This window comes from Caloenas nicobarica, chromosome 4 (genome assembly GCF_036013445.1).
Source record: "Caloenas nicobarica isolate bCalNic1 chromosome 4, bCalNic1.hap1, whole genome shotgun sequence".
NCBI classification, from domain to species: Eukaryota; Metazoa; Chordata; class Aves; order Columbiformes; family Columbidae; genus Caloenas; species Caloenas nicobarica.
In genome coordinates, this window is record NC_088248.1 from 33,033,079 (window position 1) to 33,058,701 (window position 25,623).

Genomic DNA, 25,623 nt, shown 5'->3' on the forward strand with positions numbered 1-25,623 from the left:
GTTGCAGGCTTGTTGCATACAGGGCAAATGAAGGTTAGTATTGGAGCAGCTGTATCAAGGCATGGCCTTGCCAGACTCATGATTTACTAGAACATGCAAATCTCTGATCATCAACTTTATTAATACGTATTATCATGGTGCTGAGTCCAGATGTGAATTAATATTTATTCTAATCAGAGAAGCCTTTTTAGGTAGGAAAACAGTATGGCAGCTGTATAATTTTTTCTATTGTAGACTGTAAACCTTTTGGCTTCAAGTTTTATATATATAGATGCAGGATGTAGCGTACAGTGTAGTCTCAAGCTTAGTTGTTATTATCACTTCTGTGTTGAAAACAGAGTTGTGTAATGAAACCTCACCATAGCAAAGCAATTAAGCAATTTGGGATTTAATTTTAGATTAGATAAATCAGTTCATTATCTCCCAATAAATGTTTTTACAGTCTGACCAATATTAAACATTAAAAAGAATTGTATATTTTTTGCCTGACAAATTAATGTCAAAACAATCCTAGATGTTATTTTTTAAATGTGCCTCCACTAAATGCACTCTATTATGTTCCCACTCAAAAGTTTTGTCCCATATTTGGTTAAGCATGACGTATGAGCAGAGCATGGAAAACTGGGAGGTGATTCAAGCTGTCATTGCAAAGTGGTTTAACTGGCTGGTGGGCTCCAGTTGGTCTGTGTTGCTGCTACTGTCACCAAACAGCCATAATCCAGCTGGCCCTATGTTTAGGGTAAAAAAGACATCCTGTGGTTGCAGTCTCTTTGTACCTGTTCTCCTGGGTTCATATGTTAATATTTTAATTAAAAGCCCCCAAAGGTTCAGAGAACTGAATTATGGTAAAGCTGGGATTGCAAGTTTCTGTCTGTAAAACCAAGATCTACAAGATTACTGTTCACTTTCATTATAGTGTCTGGGTTTGAAGTTAGAGCTATACCCAGCTGGCAGAGTTCTGTAGAAGTTTGTGGCACTGGATAATAAGAATAGCTACAATCAAAATCTGTAGCTTACAAATAGATAACTTTTTTTAATAGGGATCGTGTCCTGTTCTTAGCTTAAAGATTTCTGCCACTGAAATTTTTTTGAAAAGGTGTTATTTTTGAGAAAGGGAAAACTGTTATTCATGTATGCACTTGGGAAATGTCAAATCTTTCTGTGTAAAGAAAGAAATAGAATGCATTTCTGTGAGTTCAGGAGTTTGGTGTTTAAATGCTTTCCTGTGCAAATGAAAGCAATATGCAGTCTAATGGAAAGCCAGATGATGTAACTGTTCAGACCAAGTAACTTCAAATAAAGGTAACTAGGGGAGAGGATTATGATGGTTCTGAGGAGATACAAAGTGACAGAAAGATAGAACAGGAGTAGTCCTTCTGGTTATTGAGACAGCTGCAACAGTCTGAATGAGGAGGATATAAAGAAATCTGTACTTACTGTGCCATGGAAAATGGTGTTCAGAGGGAGGTGGAGGGAAGAGGACAACGTTCAGAAAGAAAGGAAATATTTAGAGCATCCAGAGGAAATGTGAAAATTCAAATTCAACCTACAGTACCTTCTGTATATGAAATCTAAGTCTTCTGTTTAGGGCATGCCCATTTCTTATGCTTATCCACAAACTTCAGTTTCGTTTTGCCAAGTCTATTATGGAGTGCTTACTCTGCTAGTAATTAGGAACAAATAGATGTATGTAATTAATTAACAAGGGACAATGATTTTAAATTATATTAAACTGTAAAACATGATGGCTTTTTGACAGGCATGCTAGTCATACACTGGAATCCGTATTTTAGTAGCACACAATTAACATTCTTTTAATGAAAGGTGAATCTTAAAATGCTTATTCACTGAAATAGAAGAGTTGGCCTTTAACGCCGTGGTCTTCGAGGCTTTGCACAAAAATGTGGTCCCTTGATGCTCTGTCCCCCTTCCCACACATTGCCTTCTTTCTTGTGCTTACAAAAGTGTTTTTGCAGCTGTGCAGAGAATCAGACTGGGGAGCCGATGCAGGTTAAAGCAAATACGTTGTTGTCTGGTTAGTTTTAATCTAGATCTGATCCAACTGACTACATAACTGCATTAATGTTTTGCCAACAGAGGGCTAAGGTGAAACACAGTGTGGAAGTGGGAATCAATGGCTGGAGACAGGAGTGGGCAAGGCTGAGGAGATTCTTTTCATGGGAAAACTGGTTAGGTTTGAACTTGGCTTTAAGTGAATACATGTCGTCCAGTTCTTAGCTGTGATTGCAGGTGGTTTTGCAGTGGCCATCAGGTGATTTGAGATGTTACAGCTTTTTCTCTTCTCTTAGCTGGCTGCTGCTTCGTTGTAGAGCTCATAGTAGAGCTTCATTGTACAGTGTCAGACAGTTTAAGTGGTCTTTTTCTAGAAATTTAATCTTAAAGTTACCTGAATGTAGCTGTGGATAAGAAAATCCCACTATCACTTTTGGGATTCACTTAGCAATCAGCTTCTGAAGGAGGAGAGCAGAAATTGTAACATCTTGAACCTCCGCAACTAGTTTGATAACGGTCATGAAATTTAGACTATGATGAGGTAGTTCTGGCTTGGGGATTGAACCTCATGCAATGAGGTAGCTCTGGTAGTTCAAAAAAAAAAAACCCACCAAAACAAAACATTTTTTCAGCCCGAATCATCTGCCTTTACGTTGTCAATTCCTGCCTCTGTGTGTGTGTGCACACGTACTTTAAACCTAGGCCTGACTGAATTTATAAAATTATCAGAAGACTTCAGGGCAGTTCACAAAAGCTTTGTGTTAAAAGCTACCTAAGGAAGTACCGATTTAGCCTCGAATTGATGAACTTGGGCTGGGACAGTGTATCAATTACCCTTGTTTTATTTGAGTTCCTACAAGTGGTATGAATAAAACTCTTGTAGCATTTTAATAATGTGCTGGAACTAGCTTGGACTGTATGAAACTCTTGTGTGTCAATGACGAAAGAATCTGCTCAAGAAAAAAACAACTGTACTTGCTAAATTTTTTGCTCTTGCCTTTTAAAAGTAAACTCTTGGCGGTGTTCTGATATTTTTCACTTGTGTGACTTAATATTTTTGAGATTAAAGTAGACATTTTTATAGATACAAAAAATATCTGTATATGTATACTACTCTTCCCACACAAACTGAAAGACACCGTCTTTCTTGACTCTGAAAAGCTGAACTAAGTTTGTTGAACAAGTGTAGTTAGCTATATTCTACATCTCTTAAAGTGTCTGGACCTCATGAATTTGGTGAAGTCTTCTACTGTAAATGAAAAAAACTTTATCCTGAGATACGATGTGTACTGCAGACTTTCTACCCATACCTGCTTCTCTCATGTTTCTTTTTGGAGATCCTTTTGATAGAAGAACCTACCATTTTGCACTGTTAATGAGGCAAAAAGCCTATTATTTCACACCTCTTAAGTTTAAATAAGCCTGAATTATTAGGGAAGAAAACACAGGAATACCAGTTTTCAAATTGTCGGAGCAACTTAGACAAAATTTGTGTCATCAAAGAGAGTTTATCACTCAAGTAGGATACAAAGGTCTGTACAGTCATCAGTTCATGGGCAAAACCTAATTCGTGAAATGAGACTATGAGTAAAAAAGTTTGTTGTATACTCATAAAAGAAATTTCAACTTTTAGTGCTAAACTTTTACTTACATCTACATGCACGTGCATGCATGCTCAGCCCTTTTTTCTCAAAGTATTGTATTTTAAAAGTATATTATTACATTTCTGTGTAATAGCATGGATGTTACATTCTTCTGGTGTAACAGCATACCTAATACATGTGGGTTTTTTAAATTGGAGATCCTTTCTTAAATTAAAGCAATAAAGGATCTCTATATTGAGTCACATGCATTTCAGAAAAGCACGTTAGCCAGGTGACCTGTTGAAACAAGCACGGTCAGCTGGCCAAGCCTGGCCCAAGGACAGTTTTGCTTCCTAGCACAACAGGAGTAGACTTCTCCTTGTGGGTTGTGCTGACAGACAGGGCAGTGATCCGCAATTTGAGCAGAGAAAGCTAAATCTGCTGCTTACCACATTCTCCCTTTGGACCCGTCAGCTGCCCTGTTCCTCTGTTCTCTTGTGTGTTGGCTAAATGCTGCTGGGCTCAGTGTCTTGTAGCTGGAAACGGGCACAGGGCCACCACTGTAGGGATTCGGGCTCTGACACAAGAGTGAGGTGTTGCTGGGCTGAGCATACGCTCAAGAACCAAAAGGGCAGGTTTTGGCTGCGAGAGAAAGTGGGCAGCTGCCTTTTTTAGCTTACAACTGTTCATCATTCACATCTTCAGGTTTACTGCTGTGCTGGGATGGAAATGTAACATTTGTTCAGCTTTGACTTCATCGGTGCTATGGCTTGTCATCGTAGACCAGACAGAAGGAGAGTAGCAGTGATGCCCTCCAGCTGCTCCTGTGCTCTTCTCCCTGAGTCTTGATTACTGCTGTGACCTGTGTGTCTCATGACTACTTCGCACAGATGTTGTAGTCAAGATATTGACCAAGTGCTGTAAATAATCTGGTGTTACAGGAGAGGGACGAGAAATATTGCTGGGGAAAAAACCCCCTCAGTTTCATTTAACTTGGGTACATGTGAGCTGGAAAACAGGAACTCTGAAAGGAGGGACAAATAAATGAACTGTATACTTAGATAATGCATTTGTCATGTACTGTCTGACAGAAATCTATTTGGTCTGCAGGTGGGTATCTTAAACAGAGGTTTGACAACTAATTTCAATGAATCAAGTGCTTGTAATCAAGTGTTTGATATTTGATAATATTATGCTGTTTCATGAATTGCTTTGGTCCATGCATACTGAGTTGGTATTGACTGTTAAGCATACCTTATGAAAACTCAAAATTGCTTTAATGTTGAAGAATTTTGAATTTTGGATTTGTGGTTTTTAACTTGTATTAAATAAAACTGTACGAAGTCTTAGCATCTCAAATACACTTTTTTTGCTATAACTGACCTGTGATGTCATTAACATCTGCCTCCTTCTCTTAATCCATCTCTGTCCTTGCCTGCAGGTTAAGGTATTGCACAATCAGCTTGTTCTGTTCCACAATGCCATTGCGGCATACTTTGCTGGGAATCAAAAGCAGCTTGAACAGACACTTAAACAGTTCCACATCAAATTGAAAACTCCTGGAGCAGATGCCCCATCCTGGCTTGAAGAACAGTAATCAGATCAGAGAAGAGGACCCAATGTTAACCTAAAATCTTTAAATCTTATAATAATTAAGGGTTGGGGTTGAAGGACTGTTGTAGTGATTCTTGCACAGACAGCTTTAATTTTTTCCCCTTTTATGATACTGTAAAACTGAATTTGGTGGGAAAGTGGGTGACTTTAAGGTAACAAAACATAATTTCTGTCATTTCAAATACATAGCACTCCTTTTGTATGTGAAGGTTGGTGGTTATTTCTGTAATGGGGAAGGGGGAGGGAGGGGAGGAGGGAAGGGAAAGAAAACTATTATAGATTTGCACTGACAAATTATATTTGTGATTTCTGGTCATTTTGGTGGCTAGTCAAAATATTTCCAAATGGAGGTTTACATCATTTGTACCAACATCTGATATTTTATAGATGAATATAGAAAATGTCTTTAGTAATTTTCATATGACTTTTAAAAAGGAGAGAGTTAAAAGAATATTTTGCAGATTAATAATATAAGGCCTATATGCAATATCTGCATGTAAGGCAATAGTAGCAGATGGCTCATTGACTAGTGGAATTGCAGCAAATGCCTTTTTAAAAGATGTACATTTCCATCATAGGTTCAAAAGAGAAAAGAAAAACACTAAAGCAAGAATCACTGTCAGTCTGAGGCTTCTAAGCACACACTTTTGCTTTGCACCAAGTGGTTTGCTGATTGAGGCCAACCATGCAGTGTACTAATTTCATTTAAAATTTTACTTTCTCTGTGAAACAAATACCGTACTAGCCTTAAATCACAGGTATGTGCCTTTTTATAAGATAGTATTTTCCACCAGTGTACATAATCCAAGAACCCTTTCGCATAATGGTTTGTCAGTTCCCCCCAAGGGGAAGGAGACTGTAAAAATGCTGTTTCGTTGTACACTTAGCGCAAGTTAAAGCTTTTAGTTAACCTTCATGGACCGGTATGTTTTTGACAGAGGCCAGTATGGTTTTTCTGTTTAATTGGAAAGCATACTTCAGTAATGGGAGTAACATGGAGGATACTTTTTTAATTTCTCCATCAATCGTTCAGTCCTTCTGTGTAAAATTGTGTCAATTTTATCATAGACATTTAAAATTCAATATCTTGGAGTCTTCATTTGCACATGTTACGCTGCTTTGTGTTCTGTTAAGTAAAATGAAATATTTCAAATATGTTACTTAAAACGGTGTGGATTGTATGATTTATGTACTGTATGTTCCAATGCCTTTCAGCTGACATTCTTAAAGTTTCAGTGCTTAACACAACTGTAATGTAACTGTAAATCGAACTTTTTAATCATTCCTCATTAAATTCTTGGGCTGACAGAGCCTTCTTTATGTTTTTGTTCTGTCAGAATCTCTTGTAATAGTTCATATACATTCCCTAGAATGTATATCCTATGTGAATTTTGTATTCATATTAAAGGTGTTTGCAGTCAAACTTCTTTGACTTGTGATGGTTAAGAGCAGAACACAGCTTCTGCAGTGAAAGCTTAGTCCTGTTGTTCTGAGTTGCCACCCCTGCCCAAGAATTTCTGGTGAAGCAGTACTAGGTGGTAACACTTCAGGATGATTTAACAGGGTGCAAGTTCAACTTGAATGTAAACTCGTAGTGAAACAAATCTGTCAGTATATTGTAATTCTTGACTTGAACTTTTAAAGGACATTTTATTAAGTTTACAACTCTTAGGAAGCTGTTGGCTTCCACTTGGCATGCAGATGGTGTGATGGTGCAAGAAAGCAGTTAGCTGTATGACTCTACATTTGACTAGGAAATGCAGATAGCAGCCTTATAGCAGGGATGAAGAATGCAAACCTACTGACTGCAACTGGAATATCAGCTTTCAGAACACTATAGGAAAAGGGTACATATGGAACACATGCTATTGGTTTCTAGCTCAGATTCACGCTTCTCTTGCTGAGGACGGTCCCTGCCCAGAAGGAACCTGATCTGTCAGAAACGGTAAGAGTGAACTTGAATCTAAAACTGCCTTATGCTGGAATGACCCCTGTGGCATTGTGTAACCCTCAAACTTTTGCAATGGCTTAAAACTGCTAGAGTCTCTTCACCTGGAAGGAAAGGTTGGACAAGAGATTACTCACTAAAATCTGTGTATTGTTTAATAGCAGGGGGAGGAAGAATGACTTCCATTTTGCTCACTGAAGTGATTGTTCTAATTGATAGCTTCGGTGAGGAGGGTTCTGTGTTCAGCTCATCGATAGGATATTAAACTGGTTGCCTTCTGTAGTACTTGAACTTTCTTTGCCCCCATTCAAATATATGTGCTTATGAAATAATTCAAGCTAATGTTTTATATTGAAAGTTAGCTCTTTAGACCTAATGAAATTTAGAAACTTTTGCTTATGGAGATCATACAAAGAAGACGCTGCTGTATTTTCTAATGGAAAGTAATTATGGTTGTCAGGTTTTCTGATGGTAACAAAAAAGCTGCGTAAATATCTTAAGGTGGTAATGCTGGCATTTATCTGGATAGGCAGTTGGCAGGGTGGAATTTTTTTTTTTTTGTTTGGCAAGGGGGCTGTACCCACCTAGTGGATTCTTGCCTGTGAAGCATTTCATCTCTGTCACAAGTTACCACATTAGTGCTTGTAGTGTTGTGTGAGGTTTCTCAGGAAGAATTTAAAGCAGTTAATAGCATTTCAGATGTGCTCTTGTACCTGCTCTGCCAAACAGGGACCCAGGGAGCTGTTGTCTTTCTCAATGACCATACTGTAAGTTACCTGCACTCCTGGCTTGTTTGAAACTTGTAGCTCCTGCTGTTTTGTTTGTATGAATTCTACAAACAGTTCTTCTGCTGTAAAAATGCTCTTTGGCATACTTCATGCTTTGTCAAGTCCATACAAAGAACCTTTCTGGTTATAAAATTTACCTATACTTATATTTGAAGAGAAATAAGTATATAAGTAGAGTATAGTAACACAGCAGTATCATTAAAGTAAGAGCTTGATTTCAATCTTCTGTCAACTGGTTTTCCCAGCAACCTTATCTCTGTTCTGTCTCTGCTTCAAAAAAAATGATCAAAGTAATATAAAAGGAAAGCTAAACGTTCACCTTAACTCTGGTTTGAACTGAAGAGGGGGGGGGTGGTGCAGGTTCAGCTTGTGTTTTATGCTTATCTACTCTTCTTCCTTATTGTGGTGTTACCAGAACCATAAGGTATTATAATTATTTAGCATTCCTCATCTGCAATTATCTTTAGGGTTTTTTTTAAAGTCTGGTTATCTTTTCTATGTTGCATGCTTGATGTGGAGGTTGTACTAGTCACAGATTTTTTTAATTAGTTGTTAATCTTTTCATATTTTGTGATTGCCCCTACCCCAAAACTATCCAACAACTGGCAGCTAAGTTGTATCAAACTGAAAGTTTATTTTTTTGATGAGAAGATCTGCAGAGGAGCTGACTGTTGCTTAGTTTATATTTCATTGTGTTCCATCCAATGAGACCTGGACAGGCTGGAGAGTTGGGCGGGGAACAATTTAATGAAATATAACAAGGGAAAGTGCAGAGTCTTACATCTGGGTAGGAACAACCCCAGGTTCCAGTACAGGTTGGGGAATGACCTATTAGAGAGCAGTGTAGGGGAAAGGGACCTGGGGGTCCTGGTGGACAGCAGGATGACCATGAGCCAGCACTGTGCCCTTGTGGCCAAGAAGGCCAATGGCATCCTGGGGTGTATTAGAAGGGGGGTGCTTAGCAGGTCGAGAGAGGTTCTCCTTCCCCTCTACTCTGCCCTGGTGAGACCTCATCTGGAATATTGTGTCCAGTTCTGGGCCCCTCCCTCAGTTCCAGAAGGACAGGGAACTGCTGGAGAGAGTCCAGCGCAGGGCCACAAAGATGATGGAGTGGAGCATCTCCCTTATGAGGAAAGGCTGAGGGAGCTGGGTCTCTTTAGCTTGGAGAAGAGGAGACTGAGGGGTGACCTCATCAATGTTTATAAATATGTAAAGGATGAGTGTCACGAGGATGGAGCCAGGCTCTTCTCGGTGACAACCAATGATAGGACAAGGGGTAATGGGTTCAAACTGGAACACAAGAGGTTCCACTTAAATTTGAGAAGAAACTTCTCAGTGAGGGTAACAGAGCACTGGAACAGGCTGCCCAGGGAGCTTGTGGATTCTCCTTCTCTGGAGACATTCAAAACCCGCCTGGACACCTTCCTGTGTAACCTCATCTGGGTGTTCCTGCTCCAGCAGGGGGATTGGACTAGATGATCTTTTGAGGCCCCTTCCAATCCCTAGCATTCTGTGATTCTGTGTGATTGTTCTCCTTCTTACTTGTCGTTGTTAGTAGCTCTTGACATATCTGTGTTCTTTCCATGTCGTGGTGTTAAAGCACATTTCTGTGTCTGTGACAGCGGGCTCATTCACCTCACTGCACGTATTTTCACCAAGATCTTTTAATTTCTGTTAGTCTTATATGGGAACCAGGTGGCCAGGTAGATGGGGTGTGTCACCATAGCAATAGTTTGAAATTACTGAAAGAAGTACCTTACTCTGTAGCATAAGAGTAGCAAGTAGCCTTGGAGAAGGATGGCGTGAATTGGTAGAGCTGCAGTAGAAAAGAAAAATGGTGTGTTGCTGTTTCATCAGAGTCCCTATACTCAAATGCAAGAAGCAGCATATGAACCTTGCAGAACAACAGCTTTGGACATAAAAGCACAATCTATGGTTTGCAAGTCTCTTGTTTCCTACAGCTGAGAGCGCTGGCACAAAAGCATTACTTCTTACATTTCAGCTGACTTTCTAAAAAGAAAAATAAAAATTAAGGAGGCAGGAGCAGCAACAATTCTGTGCTGTTCTGCTGTTGACAGTGTATTTCTGTTAAATACTTATCCTCAGCAAAATATATGTTCGACTTTTTATAATCACTGTCGACGGAAAAAAAAACCTGTCTTCTGAGCAAAAATCATCTGTCTCATCTCTTTGAGAACCCATTTTAAAAGATAATAGCTATGGGAAAAATTGAATATTTGATATTCCAGGAGAAGCAGAAAAAGAGATCAGGAGTATCTTTCCAGAGTTCCCTTGCACCATTGGTTGGTAGAACTTAGATAGGTACCATTGTGGCTGTATGATAATATTTCTTAATTAAGTGCAGAGATCAGATATAGAACAGAGTAAACCTGAAACAAATTTTAGTTGGGGTTTGCCCTGTTATTACTGTTTGTGCCAGTGTAAATCCATTGGTTCAGTCAGGAACAGTTCAGCTATCAACAATGTGTTCCTAGTAAATGGTACTTAACAAATGTTGTGTCCTACTGTGCTAATTAAAAAAATAATTATACACCTTGCTGCCTTTTAAAGAGTACTCAAGGCTGTAAATTCAAACGAGTTAATGCTGAAAACTAGTGTTGCCTGTTCAGTCTTGATTTGCCTTTCTTGCATATGTGTATGCATCATGCTAGTTTTATGTGATAGTGGTAATTGATTGCAGGGTTTTGTTTCAAGAGGTTAACTACCACAGTGCCTCATTTTGAAACCAAATAGAACTTGGTTTTAACGTGACTAGATTGCGACAATTAACTTCCTCTCCTGCTTTGTCCGAACATTGTAGAAATGCAGGCTTATAATGAAGATGATGACAACTTTTGTTCAGGTGGTATAAATTACTTTGTTCCCATTGTATCTGTTCAATCACTAAATTCGTGTTCAGCCTAAAGCATTAGAAGCTCTTTGTGCTCTAAAGAAAAGCAGAATTTACAAAACACTTTTTTCTGTCATAAGAAAAAAAATGACTTAAAAGAAGCAGTAATCTTGAAAACTGTCTTGAGGAGCATTTTATTAACTAGAAATCTTAAAATATTAACAATAGGATTTGTTTTCATAGTACACCAACCCACCTAAGTGCTATCTGTTCTAGGGAGGTGCATTTGTTGCTTATTATAGGTGGGGCTGTTCAATCTACCTATTATTAACGTTGCTTAATAGTTCCTACTGCAAAGACCTGTTTTCAGTTGTTTGTAACTTGGATGAATTTTAGCCATGTGGGCAAAATCTTTGCCTGCTGAGTGTTGTGGGGGAGAGGAGCTAAAAACTTGAAATTAATTTGCTAACATTGTGTTTGGAAAAGTTCTGGGGAAAAAAACCCACAGGGTGAGGAAAAGTTAAGAGTTTACTTTACATTCGGACTGGTTCCCAGGTCCTCTGCCCTGTTTGGGTTTTGGTGTGGTTTTTTGTGTGTGGTGGTGTGTTGTGTTTTTTTTTTTTTTTTTTTTAATACAAAGCCATTATGCAAGTCTCTTATTTGGCTTGCTCTTTCCGTCTTTTTGAGTGAACATTTGTGCTCGCGACTGGCAGCAATGAAAACAAGCCTCTTTGGTTCCAACACAAGCAGCTACAGTCCGAGCGGCAATGTGCTTCCTTACAGACGACCTTGGGGTGACCCAGCACTCTCGAGGAACATCCGTGCTGGCCCAAAGCTGAGCGTGTCCTCCGCAGCTGCTGCTAGCCCTGCCAAGCGCAGACGTGTGACATGATGTCAATTGCCACTTACTGCAGCTGAACTGCTTCTACGCACTGAATTTTAAGCTTTAAATGAGCAGGTTCTGACATTGCATTCCTTAGATTTTTTTTTTTTTTTAAAATCAAACAGGTGGTCTTGCCAAACCAGTAGGTGAGATCTCTGGCTGCAAAAGCTGGGATGATGTAACCTCAGCAACCACAGGCCTGGGCTCTAAGGCTGGGGCTGGGGGATGCTGCCTGGCCTCCCACTCTGCCTCCGGTTCCTGCCTCCTGACCCCCAGGCAGAGGCAGCGGGGTGCACGTTCGGCACCCCACACCGAGGTGAGACACGCTTCTGTCCTGCTCCTGCCTGGCCGTGCCACGGTGGTGTTTTCTCTCTCATGTGCTCAGCTCAGAAGCTGATTGTGCAAGGCTGGAGATGAGGTTTTTTTTCTCCCTCTGTTCTCAGGCAAGGAAATATTTCTGATTCTGCCTCCGAACTGACCTGCTGTAAAAAGTAGCGTTGCTTGTTCCCTGCAGCTGTGACTGTTTACTTGAGTGAAGTTCTTCACCTTCACTCTTTTTGGTTTTGTTTTTGAAATGTGATTGAATCTCTCAGCAAAATATTTTAGAACGATGTATTTGTTTGCTGTATAACCTACAGATGGTACTTTGGCTTTCAGGTGTCCACAAGCCATGTAAGCTGCGTAGTGTGACATAACCCAGGGCTGTGATCACATTTTAGATTTATCTGAAGTTCTCTCACACGGTTCACTTTGGAGGCTGGAGACACACTGGCACACCTGTCCTGCCTACCTGCTCCCAGGGTCAAGAGGAGGGCCACCAAGATGATCAGGGGGCTGCGATTTCAGTGATAGTTTGTGGCAAATGAGAGAGCGATATGCGATGAAATAGAGATATGAGATAAAGGGTCAAGAGGAGGGCCACCAAGATGATCAGGGGGCTGGAACACCTCTCCCATGAGAACAGGCTGAGACAGTTGGGGTTGTTCAGCCTGGAGAAGAGAAGGCTCCAGGGAGACCTTATTGTGGCCTTTCAGTACTTAAAAGAGGCCTATAAGAAGGATGGGGACAGACTTTTTAGCAGGGCCTGTTACGACAGGATGAAGGGTGATGTTTTTAAACTAAAAGGGAGGAGATTCAGGTTACACATGAGGAAGAAATTATTTACAATGAGGGTGGGGAAACACTGGCCCAGGTTGTCCAGAGAGGTGGGAGCTGCCCCATCCCTGGAGACACTCAAGGCCAGGCTGGATGGGGCTCTGAGCAACCTGATCTAGTTGGAGATGTCCTGGCACATTGCAGAGGGGGTGGACTAAATAGCCTTTAAAGGTTCCTTCCAACCCAAACTATTCTATGATATATGTGTATTTATATACCACTACTTCTACCAGGAGCTTGCCCCGCTCCCGCACAGGCGCCTCGGTGGCCCCGGCCGTGCCGGGCCGGAGCCAGGCCGCTGTCCCCCGGCCGTGCCGGGCCGGAGCCGGGCCGCTGTCCCCCGGCCGTGCCGGGCCGGAGCCGGGCCGCTGTCCCCCGGCCAGGGTGAGCGCGGGCGGAGCCCGGGGCGCTCCCGCCGGTGTCACCTGCCGCGGCCCCGCCCGCGCCTGCGCGCTGCCCCGCCCCCCCGGGCCGGCGGCGCGATGGGAGGAGGCGGCGGCGACACGGCGCTCAGCGGCGCGCGGAGGTGAGCGGCGGCGGCGGCGGCGGGAGGGGCGCGGAGCGGGGCGGGGGCTCCGCCGGGGTCTCCCGCTGGCTGCCGAAGCGGTCGCGGCCGCCTGTGTGGGTCCTCGTCCGCCTCCCCGAGACGGCAGAGGGGAGAGCGGGCCCGGGAAAACGCTGCTGCTTTCACCTCTCTGGCCGCCCCCTGCCTATACGGCGGGCGTGTGCGGCGGAGCGGGGGCTGCCGCGGGCACCCTCGGTTCTGTCCGCCGGGGCCGCTGCCGTCGCGGCGGGCGTCGCCCCCCGCCCGGCTCCTGCAAGGGCGAGGGGGTCGGGCAGCTCCTGCCGGGGGGCGGCGGGGCGCCAGGGCGCCCCCTGCGGGCGGGGCGGGCCCGGACGCCTCAGGATGCCCGGGATCCGGCGGGAGTCTGAGGTGAGTGGGTCGCGGTTGTTCCCCGGGTCCAGCCGCAGCATTCCCCCCGAAAAGCCCTCAGCGCGCCGCTCCGTGACCCGCGGCGTCGCTTGAAGGGAGTTACGAAGTGAGGATCTCTCTGGGTCCCTCGGGCGGTCCCGGCGGCGGGGCGGGCGCGTAGGCACCGGCCCGGCCTTTGTGTGCGCCCCGGACGGACACCCGCTCCGGACGGACAGTCGGACGGTAAGGCCGAGCGAGGGCTGCTCCCCTGGCGCCCCCATCCCTGCGGCGGGGCGAGCGCAGCGCCTGGGAGCCCGAACAAGAAATGGGTGGAATCGAGCGCCCTGACAGAAGCCGTGAGATCCCTGCCTGGCGTGGGAACCCTCAGCCCACCGCCCGTCTCACTCGTGTCCTGAACCCGCGTGGGGTTCCCGTCCCAGCCGCGCTGCAGGGAGGCCGTGCCGCGCGAGGGACTCTGTTGGACGCGTTGGGTGGTGAAGCGCTGAGCTACTGCGATAGCACGAGCCGCGTCTTCTTTGCAACCCACACGCTTTGGCAAGATCAGCGGCTGGTCGTGCGAGGCGGCGCTTGCAGTTTCTCTATCTGCAGTTAGCGACTGGTTGCTCCGCTCACCTTTTTGTGCGGCTGCTTGTGGAGCCCCAGACATCCAAATGCTGTGGTCGGGCTTTGGTGTCAAAATCGGCGTTGTTCTCGTGAGAATTTGGAGGACAGAACGTGGGCAGCAGAGAACATGAGGCGTGAGTTAAAGGGAGTAGTATCTTGCAGTAGGCATTATGAGATGCCCTTCAGCGCATTGTGCGTTTCACCTGTTAATTCGGGTATGCAAATATGTTGTATGTCCGTCTCAGTGGCAACTGCCTTTTTTTTTTTTGCAAGAAACAAATTACTTTAGAGCGTTTATCCTCTTACCTGGGGAGAAAGTTGTCCCCACCCTCTAACTTTGAAATATATTTCCAAGTTAGATTAGGTTGGCTAAAACAATGAATGAGACAAAGAAATAAAGTATTTCTTTTATGCCAAATATGGATGCAATTAAAAAGTGCAGTAAAGATGTTACTTGAGAGTTCTTGTACTTCTTGGTCTGTTTTGGATAACAAACATGCAATAATTAAGCATAACTGAGACATCTTAAACGTTTGTTCTTGTGTCCCTTTCTTTTTCTTCTCTTTAATCCTTTGAAAAGCACGAAGAGGCTCCGTAGGAGTTCAAATTTTGCTTGGGTTTTATTATGCATCCCGGTCCCGGCGTGTCTCGGTAACCTGTAGTTCCCCGTGAGAACGGCTGCGTTGTTCCCCACCTCCTCTGGCTGTGCTTCCTGCTCAGAGAAACCTGCCGATACCAACAAGCGGCCCAGAGCCTATCCCAGCTGCCGGCGTCTGTCCTCTCCCACCCGCGGCAGCGGCGGGGGAGCCGGGAACGTCTCCAAGACGCAGCAGCAGAAGGGGATATTGACCAGTCTTCTGGTATCCGGTAACTCGAGGCCACCATCCTCTTACCAGCAGGTGCCCTCTGTCACCTGCGTGGTGGATGTCTGTCAGAAGACAAAGCTGAATGCTAGCTCTCATGGTTTGTCTTTCCTTTCATGCCTTCCTTCCAGATGCTGGTGCTTCCCCTTTCCTGGTTCTGGGTGACGGTTACTTCATCTAAAGCAGTAGAGAGCTGGTTGGCTTGAAAACAATTTTTCCTGTTCTATCTTTACATCTAAGTTGAGATGTTTTCTTCACCTCGTGTTCTCCACTCCTTTCACTAGGAGTGTCCCTTGTCCAACTCAGAAGCGCTCAGGTTTGAGATCAGTCATTTTCCATTCTTGTGTGTTAGCGCTGGGACTCTGATGATTCATTGCCTACAACTTTGTTTCATTAGGATTTGATCCCATTTTTCTTAAAGCATCTAGATTTTTTGGAAGTTCTTGCACAGTGCCCAGGGACATGGTCGGTCAGCCTGTCTGTCTCTCTTTTCTTTCTTTTTTAAATCTGTGGAGCCCAAGTCTGAAAATAAGAACTGTTGAATGCTGCTTTGTGATGGTAGAAGACTAGCTAATAGATTTTTCATTTTTTGAATGAGTGGTAGGGAGGAAAAGATTTTTTTCCTGGTTGAGTATTTCTTTAAATTAGTGCAACACTTAATTGCTTTGAGTCCTTAATCTCTTTCCACCACCTCGCACCTGCCTTTTTATGCCTCTCTGCTTCTATGATCATGAACTTGGGAGGAGAGGCGTGAACATACAGAGCTCTGTAATAGCAACTGGGTATTAATGCTGATTTAAATTTGAAACCCTCTATCCTGGACTACTTTCTTTGTAGCTCTTTCCCATTTTACCCTGCCATTAAAATATTTTCCATCATTCCTGTGACTTCAACCTCATACAGGTTTTTATATATGTTTTCTATTCTTGTGAATACCTTGATAATGTAAGGTATAAGGTTAGAAATTCTGAAGCAGGAAAGAGGAGTTTGTTGCTACCTATGCAAGCTGTTGAGAAAAAAGGGTATAGTGGATCGTTTTGTGTTGGTTTCTATTGACTTCAGTGAAGCTGAGAGTGTCTGAGCTCTTGCAGACCAAGAGAGAATTTGCCCTAAGGCTTGTTTTGTGACTTGCGTCTGTTTGTTCGTGTACACTCTAATGATGGAATGCTGGCAAAAATAGTGAAGGTTTTTCATCACTATTACACAACGTCAAATTGATCTGGATTGCTATTAGCTCTGTGTGAACCCTGCTGAAGAGGCATACGACTAAATCAGTGCCAAATTTCTGATTTGATATTGTTCGTGTGCCAGTGCATTACTTCAGCTTTTTCTGTTGAGCTTTCCTGCAACTGATTTTTGCTCAGGGGCTGTCTTTCTTCTATCTAAGTTTGTAATGTGTGGTATCTTTGATTTTTTTTTTTTTTTTTTTTTTTTGTAAATTCCCCAATTTTTTTAGAGCTATCTCACAAATTTCCATAAAACTATGGGATTCTTCATTGATCTGTATTTGAAACACCTTAATTTGTTTTCTCTGAGACTTATGAAGTAAATCTGTTTTAATAGAATTGGCTTGTCAAAATTCTGCTTTTTTTGGAAGTCATACTCTTACTTGAAGGTTTACTGTCAATGACAGCATACTCATTTAGTAGGTGAAAATGTAAGAAAAATTTCTCAAAATTATTGTGATTCCTGTTAAGCTGCTTCCTGCGTTAATCTAGATGTAAACATTTAAAGCTTTGCATATGTACAGGGCTTAGGATGTGTAGGTTACTGTTACTATCAGCTCCTCTGTCCTTTCTCTCTGCTTGTTGAACTGGCTCTGTTAACATAGATACCGAAGTAGATTATAAGGGGCAGCTTAATTGAACTGTGGTTTTTCTTCTCTTAGTGCATTTTGGGAGGTAGTATAACCAGACCAGTAATGGTGCAATGCAAATGCTATAAGTTTATGCCCAGTGAACATAAAGAGTTTAGGGATTGTACACTGTTTTTCTCTTATCGACAATCGTGTGGAAAAATACGAAGGCAAAAAAGCAGTAAATAAGGCTAGATTGTTAAGTCATTGGCACATTGTTCGTTATTTTAATGCAGCTTGGATTTAAGCCATGAGTTAAAAGGATTCAAACAGTCTGTTTGATCCAGTCAATCTAGTACCATAGTTAGTACTTACATGTTCTAACTGTGTGCAATCATCTTTTACAAGAAAATCTAAAATTAGGAGTGGGATAATATTTGTTTTAACCATTTGAGATAAATGTATTCTCTTACAAATTTGCACTGAACTAATAAGGGCGTTCAGTATCTACTGTGGGTGATTAAGAGGTATTCTTACCTTTGCACATGTTCTTGATGTGTAGGTGCCCAAAGTTATTTGAAATCTTGATGTGGATAATTTTTATACGATTGCCCCAGGAAAGACTTCTGATTCACTGCAGCTCCTTTCTGCCTTAAAAGCTTGATAGCTGTTACACCTTAATTTTAGTGTCTTTTCAGTGCGAGGGACGATCTCCAGTCTCTCTGATCTGAGTGTCCCTATTGTCCTTTGTTGCAGGTTGTGGAGATGGCACAGTCCCCCCTTGTGCTGCTGCTGGCAGACTAGGGTTTGAGAGCGCCTGAGACCGGTGCTGCTGTGCTCGCTCTTCGATGTTTCGGACCCATCTGAGGAAGTAACGCTCCCCTCTTCGGAGGGGCCGTAAGATGCATGTTATGAATTGTCTCTCCTTGGTCAATGATAAAGAAAATGGGGCTATTCCAGTTGCGATGGGATTAATGAGCGACGACACGACGACAGCGTCCCAGCTTTCTCAGCCTGCGGCACCGCCACCCCCTCCACCATGTCCCCTCACAGGGGCACCCCCGGCCCCTCCGCTGCCCCCGGGGATGCCGCCCCCACCACCCCCTCCTCCTCCGCTGCCTGGGCCAAGCATACCTCTGCCTCCACAACTGGTAAATGGGCACGACAACCACAGCAAAAAAAAACGAATGCGGAGCTTTTTCTGGAAAACTATCCCCGAAGAACAAGTCCGCGGTAAAAACAATATTTGGACGATTGCTGCCAGACCACAGTATCAGATTGATACAAAGACAATCGAGGAACTTTTTGGGCAGCAGGAAGAAACCAAGCCCCAGGACCACAGAAGTCGGTCTTTAAAGTCTTCGTTTAAAGAGACTAAAGAGGAGGTAAGAATTGCAGTAAAATCTCTCTTTTACATAACGCTGTACGAAGTGGTGTGAATTCTGTCTTGTCTTTGTCTCTTTCTCTGTCATATTTCATCCTTACGCAAATTCGTATTGATTTGAAGGGGAGGGGAGCGGTGGGGAGGATAAACACTTTATCCTTAGTGGCACACATTTGCTTTTCAAAGAACTAACAGTGTTTCATTATTTTAAGTTGCTAAGTGCTGTGATTTGATCACCTGTTAACATAGATATAAAGAAGTGGAGGGAGCCGAAGGCATCTGTATTTACTCCTGTTGAATAGCCCTTGAGTTTTCAGCATGAAACAGGTGTATTGTAACTTTTCAGCTCTTCCACTATGACTGTTGTGCAAACAAAATGTTTTACATGCAGACATGCACCGGGCAGCAGGGAAAGAGTTGCAAGAGTTAATGCTGTATATACCCTTGGTGTCCTAGAGGTATCAGGAAGGGAAGTATCAGTATGACAGTGAGGAAATATAATATAGTGATTAAGGGAATTTATTTTTAGATGGAATTTATTATTTAATTTAGATAATTTTAAGGTTTCAACTTTCATAAATGTTGCTTTCCTGCTAACGAAAACTTTATTTAATCTACCCTCCTTTTTCTGGACACTAGAATAACCTTCCAAGAAGGTCTGAAGATTGTTACTTATTTCTTTTCTGGTGGTGAGAAGGTAGATACCAAGCACTTTTAGGTTAAGACACTCTCCAGTGAACTGATAAGTAGCTTTTCTAGTTCTTAGATCCTGATTTATAAACAGACTCTTTGTGAAGCCTGAATTGAATTGTATTAAGTGATCTTTCTGTGAAGTAATTGGAGGGTTGAAATGCAGATCTAATCAGTGGTGTGTTTCTATATACATGATGGCTTGTAAACAAAATACAGAGGGCAAGGGTTAAGAGATGTAACGATATATCAGTTTTTAGTCAGAAAGTAGGAACTTGAAGTTCATGGAATCTTGTAGGAGTCAGAATATGTATAAATGAGATCAGCGGGGATGAGGTAAGAAACCAGTGTACTGATAGTGTGCGTGTTGTACATAGCCTAAAATATGGGGTTTAAAAGAGGCATGTGTACTGCTGGCTCTGGAACCCTGACATTGGGAAGGAGTAATTGGGGCCATTGCCAGAGGTAGTCATCAACCTCTGCGCAGTTTTCAGGCTGTGCTCACCTTGGAATCAGGATGGCAGTGAGTGGACTTCCTGCACTGCCTACACATGTATACAGCTCTGGCCTCACGTGTGTCCTTAGAAGCTTCTCTGCCATGTGTGAAGATCTGGTTATAGTAAAAATGATTGTAAGTTTCATAAACTAGGGTACAGTAGCCGGGGCAGAGAGGACCCCTGTGTGCTCCAGAATTCACACGTTTTCACGTGCAGCTTGAGACTCAGCATCCTGGAGAGGTTACGAGCAGGGTAGAAATTAAAATTACAGGCCTGCAATACAAGGGTTTCTCCAAGATACAGTGCCTTGGAAACAAAAAACCTGCCTTGCTACAAGTTTGTGTTTTTGTGCATCCATCTGGAGCTGACACAATGGTCCAGTGCGTCCCTACTGCTTGATGCCTGTCTACCCTGGTTCAGGGCTCACACGGTGCCTTTGCACGTGGCAGCTGGTGAGGCGACAAGACTTGCCTCCGAGTTACGCTACTTAAGCGACAGAATGTTCGACTCCGTTGCTAAGCTTTGTCAAGCATGCCGCAGTGCTGTGTCAGGGAGTGATGAGCAATTTCTTGTGTGTTAATGGAGTTTGCAGTACTGGCTGCTTAGTAAGGAGGGAAGGAGATAATCCCGAAGAGCTGTGTGTTACTGGAAGTGCGGAAGCAAGGATACGCAACAGCTCACGTGCTTAGCGTTACTGCAGACATCATTCAGCAATAGTATGGAGATCTGAGGCACAGGCAATGCTTGTGATTTCTGTCATCAGTGTTGTCAACTGCTGCTCACTTTGATGGTATGATGGTTATTCTCAGTTCACTGTAGTAAAACCTGTGGAGGTTGAAAGTAGTTGGTGACAGGCCGAAGTACACAGCATCTGTGTTACTTTGTGGAGAATGCATTAATGTGGGGCTGAGGAAGCTGTACTGCTGTTCCTGGCTGCATTGCTGGCCTGGACAAGATATCTTGTATTTCAATATCTCTATTCCTTTTGTGTAAAACACAATTCATTTAGAAAGTGCTTTATGGTCTAACAGTGAGAAATGTTCTTTGGAGTTTAGATAGTGGAACTAGTCTAATTGTCATAATAAGTTAACAGTGAATTTTCAAGATAACTTCAAGTGCCTAAATTCAAGTATTGCTTAGAGCCAAATCTGAAAAAAACAGCATGTGTCCAAAGTGCTGTACAGAAGTGTGTGGCTGGAGAGTCTGCTCTTTTGGCTCAGTGGGGTTCCTCTGGGTGCACTGGTGTAGCTTCTGTGGGAGTGGTGAGGAGGGACTCATCAGCCAGAGTTGAGGGCACTCCCTCAGAGACTGTGGTGGAGAGACAGTTTTCTTATTTTCTCCAGAGATCGCTGTTGATTATGAAATCATGAGCAGTTTTGGAAAAATTTCTCCATGTAGCAGCTTACAGAACTGCATGTCCTTTTAATTCCCCGCTCACCGGTGTTTCGTAGAGGGAAATTAGATACCCAACTCAGATTATCGAATCCCAATTCTGGAGGCTCAGCACTGAACATCATTATTATCACAGAAGTCCCTTTTGAGATTTGAGTGAAACTCCTACAGCAAATGCTTTCCTTTTTGTAAACAATCCCTCACCAAACCCTTAGGAGATTAATTAACATGTTTCCTTGACTAAAGGCTTAATTTGCCCTATGGTTTCATGTAATTTGAGCCTCTGAAAAATAGGGGGTGTAGAGTTAAGTCTATGCGCCAATTTACTTTCCCCATCCCTCAGTGGTGTCACAGTATGGCACAACATACACTCACCTAGGCTATATGGCTAGCCTGGCAGTGGAGCAGGTGGAACAGTTTATTGGAGCCAAGAGAGCTGGTCTTGCTTTCTCCTTCAGCCTGTCCCTCTGCTCTGGTCCTTCACCTCCCCCATCTGTGTGCTGGCTCTGGCAGACATTGGACCCTCTGTAAACAGATTTAAATCAGCAGCTTAGCAGAATGCTGTTTGGGGTTTTTTTGTTTGTTTTCCACTGGAGTAGGTTTCTCTATTTTAGTGTGTTTTGATGGCTTGCAAAAGAGTGCAGTGAATTCCAGAGCCTGTGCAAGGGGGTAGAGAGGAGAAGGAAGATGGGAAGGAGCAAACGGGTTGTCTCTTCTCCCCTCTCCTGAACATGCTCTCTCTGTTTCCTTGTGCTGGCTCTGATGCTCGTTCCACCTCCTTGAGAGCTGCTTCAACCTGTTAATCCAGCAGAGGACTAACACAGCAAAAAACCAATGAGATGAGTACCAGTGCCTGCCTAAGGGAAAGAGCAGGCTAGGAACGTGACAGGGAGGGTGACATGGAGCAGGGCAGCCCTGCAGTAAGCTGCTGGGTTCACACTGCTGCACCGTGAAAGTGCACCCACCTTTCCTCAGCCACTCCAGGCAGCGCATGTGGCTTGGATAACAGACGCCAAAATATTAAACTCAACAGTGATGATTAGTGTGTTGTGAAGTGGAAGATGAGCAGGAAGTTTTTTATATCCTTCCTAACCTCCAGCACCGAGCCTGCTGCATGAGGCTCTTCCATGCTTGCTGTAACTTGTAAACTGTATCCCACCATGTGAAACGCCATTGTTCTGATGCAAATAATACATATAATGTTTTGCTTTCGCTAATCTGTTGTAAATCCACTTTGTCGTGTTCCATTTCCTCATTTGACAATCTCATGGCAAGAAACTCCTATTGCATTTCTGCAGTCACGACAAAGTCAGTACTGATGTGGGGCTTTTTAGGTCTCTCAGAACACTCCTCTGAATCTTTTGTGTTGATTGCAAATTTGTGTCAGAGTTCATAAGTGGATTTCCTCTTACCATCATCAGAACTACACCATGGTACTCAAGCTAATTTTACCCTTCCCTTAATACATCTAAAATAGTGAATATTTCATTGGTGAATAAATGTTTGTCAAACTGATGCTGTTATTACCCCACATGATCTGTGCCTGCTGCAAATTTCAGAAATACATTGAGCTGAATACTGTGGTGATGAGCAGCAGATTCATGAGTACATCATCTGCCTTTCCTTCAAAGATTGCACTGGTTTTGAAGGAGAAGTAGTGAATGTATGAGACAGTGACACTTGCACTGGCTGGCAAAGTGCAGGTGCTGAGATGGTGCACAGTATCTGAGAAAATTGTCGTATTTCCAGAGTAGGACAAACAAAAATTTAATAGTTTTCTGTGGCAGGAGAGTTGAAAAAGATGAGAATGGAGAAAGCTCTCCTGAATTTATCTCAAGTAAATAATAAGAAACCATATAACAGTTTTCTTTGGTGTAGAGAATCCCAGTTAGACTAGGAAAGTCTGTTCTCAATTTTTAATTACAGTCCAATGTAACATTTTGAGTCAAGAAGTCCAAGGCTGTTGCTGGTGGACAGCACTTTAAAATCTCTGTAGGTGATGAAGAGAGAGATTTGGAACATGTTCTGCTGGCACCAATACTGAAGGTGTGTATGAACAGAAGATAGGAGCAGGCTGAGCAGAATTTATAAAAAGCTAGGGTAACGTTTAAAGGGTAAAAAGCAACAGCTTGGTAGGAAGTCATATGCAGGCAGCTTTCTGCAAGGACAAAATTGAATGAAAGCTCAGTGAGGAAGAAGAGTAGACATTACGAACAGATGTTAAGACCAAGATTATGAATCTAATATGCAACTGAATGTGAGATGGAAGATACCCTATTTGTGTGCAAGGAATAGGAACTTGTATTAATGGAGTATCTGCCAGATTCTCCTTTTGTCCTCCTCATGCTCCCATCTGGAAACTCCTCGAAGGCAGCTGAGTAATCACAGCATTTTCAAACACTTTTGATAATCTTGAAGTGGACACCAAGCAAAGAGTGGCCGAAAACTGAGCTGTGTGTTTTGATTGTCTACTTGAACAAGAAATAAGAGAAAAATATAGTACAATCATATACAGAGCAAGAAGTGTATCTAAGATCCTTATACTTAAGAACAGCTATGACATTTTTATGGTTGCTCTGATAAAGCAAATGCAGATGTATGTGTTGCCATCTGTCGTTTTTCTTCAAGGGAAGATGTTAAAAAAATTACCTGGTTTTGTTTGAGGTTGTATTGTAAATCTGAGTTGTCCCCCAGTTTTACTCAGCTGATGGTCAGTCTTACTGTAACAGTTACTGACTGTTACTGAGAATAATACGTACAGAAGGCTAACTGTGAATATGCTTTAAAAACCCCCAGCAAACCAAAAGCCAAATCATGATGGCAAAGCTTATAGGCTCAAACTAGTACAGAGAAATCAGAGAAATTAGGAGTGACCAGAGCAACTGGAGACTGGAGCTGCAATTTGAGAGGTCAGCGAGAGGTCCCTGCAGTAAAACATTCAAAAAAGATTAGATAATGCAGGGGGAGAGATAGTTGAACCTGTCCTATGTTAAGGGGCTTTTCCTTAATGATCTGTTAGGGGCCTCTCAACTCCTAAGATAACAGGAGAATAAACCACAATCTGTCCTCTTATCTTTGCATATGCTAAAACTGAAGGGCTTCAGGCTAGCAATCATCTAATGAAAACTAATAAGCTGTTATTCCCTGTGTTTTTGTAGTCTTTGCTGGTTTCAGGAGAGAGGAAATTCCAAAATTTCAGAAAACTTTTGCGTTTGATTCACTCTTTTTAGCAGATGAGGCTGTCTCCTGGGTATATGTTGAGGATAGCACATTAATCATACCTATATTTTCACTGTCAACCAGCTGACTGCAGGCTAATTCAATTTCATGATGATGGCAATATTGCATTTATGTATGTATTTCTAATTTGTGCACTGGCACGGAGTTCAAGACACCTTTCCTGTTGTCAAAACCTCAATCATCATGTGAGTCCAACAGCAGTCTTGAACATCTGTGTGTACTGAGTTTTATTGTAGCGGTCGTGTGGCATTGTTAACGTGAAACAATTCTCTTGTCCTTGTACATCTCATGACTTTTGTGGTTATTATCAACAAAATAGCTGTGGTAAAATTTTGACCTTAAGGACACCATTCACTAAATCAGGGCAAACATCTCGGGCCTGAACTTGTATGCAGTTACAGAAAGAAAAACTAGTATAAAAAGAATTAACTCTTTTATTTAAAATTTTTAGAACTTGAGTTAGGGTAAAAAAAGTTAACTCTTTTTTCTCTGCATAATCTCCAGAATTATAAACATAAGATGGTACAGCAAATTAACTTTAAAATATAAAGTGGGGAGAGACTATTTTTTATTATGGGTTTGTGTTTGCGTCTAGATAAAGCAAACAAATTTGAGCATTATCTGTCTCAGGTTTTGATTCAAGATCAACTTACTAATCTTTCTGTGGATCAGCATGTCTGTTAGTTTGCGTGAATGGAATCAGTAGCGCACACTGACCTCTGCTTAGAAAGCCCATCCTCACAGTTGTTACAAAACCTCTGAAATATGTGGGGGTTTAAGTGTGGTGCTCAATATCTGGGGCCTTCAAATGCAATACAGCGTATTACTTGATAAGCAACATTTTGCAGATGCAGCATTACGAAATAAGAAGAATGTTTTTACTTTGTAATGAAATAGATCTTGATTCCTTCCTTTTATAAAAGTTGCTATGGTTTTTTTTGCCTCACTTGGAAAAAGGTGGTGTGGGTGTGCTGTGTATTTTCCTGGTAAAAACTAGTTATGTAATATATGATCTTTGTTGGTAAGAAGTGACTCTCTGTATTCATTTGGCCTGTGATTTGGTGGCAACTGCAAACAATTATCTGTAGCAATTTAAGAAATCTGCGTGATATGCTATTTTTTTAGGTATTGGTAGATTAATCTTTCTTACTTTCTCTCTCAGGTTTCCATTTTGGACGCAAAAAGAAGTATGAACATTGGGATATTTCTCAAACAGTTCAAAAAGTAAGATTTGATTTTTCCATGCAGCTAGAGTGCAGGCTACAGATGTATGAAATTCTTTGTAGTTTTCATGAAATGTATTGCATATTGTGCTCTGTTCTTTCTGGAGTTTACAGTTCTATAGAGGCTTGTCATGAATAACTACGTTTGATAGCTTGTTTTCTACTAT

The 25,623-nt window shown here is 42.5% G+C and overlaps 2 protein-coding genes across 5 annotated transcripts in view; both read left to right on the forward strand.

Annotated features, from left to right (window-relative positions):
- ARFIP1 (ADP ribosylation factor interacting protein 1) overlaps positions 1-6,590 on the forward strand; it is a 44,069-nt gene extending 37,479 nt beyond the window's left edge. For 3 of the 4 annotated variants that reach the window (XM_065633554.1, XM_065633555.1, XM_065633556.1), the window contains one exon: positions 5,038-6,589. In XM_065633554.1, the coding sequence (XP_065489626.1) occupies positions 5,038-5,193 (156 nt within the window). In that variant the 3' untranslated portion in view covers positions 5,194-6,589. Of the gene's footprint in view, positions 1-5,037 lie in introns of all 4 variants that reach the window. The other variant, XM_065633557.1, reaches the window with a different exon arrangement.
- Positions 6,591-13,310: 6,720 nt separating this feature from the next.
- Positions 13,311-25,623, forward strand: part of FHDC1 (FH2 domain containing 1) — a 37,629-nt gene continuing 25,316 nt past the window's right edge. Inside the window, exons 1-3 of the mRNA XM_065633615.1 lie at positions 13,311-13,361; positions 17,787-18,415; positions 25,396-25,457. Coding sequence (XP_065489687.1) covers positions 17,933-18,415; positions 25,396-25,457 — 545 coding nt within the window. The 5' untranslated portion in view covers positions 13,311-13,361; positions 17,787-17,932. The remainder of the gene's footprint in view (positions 13,362-17,786; positions 18,416-25,395; positions 25,458-25,623) is intronic.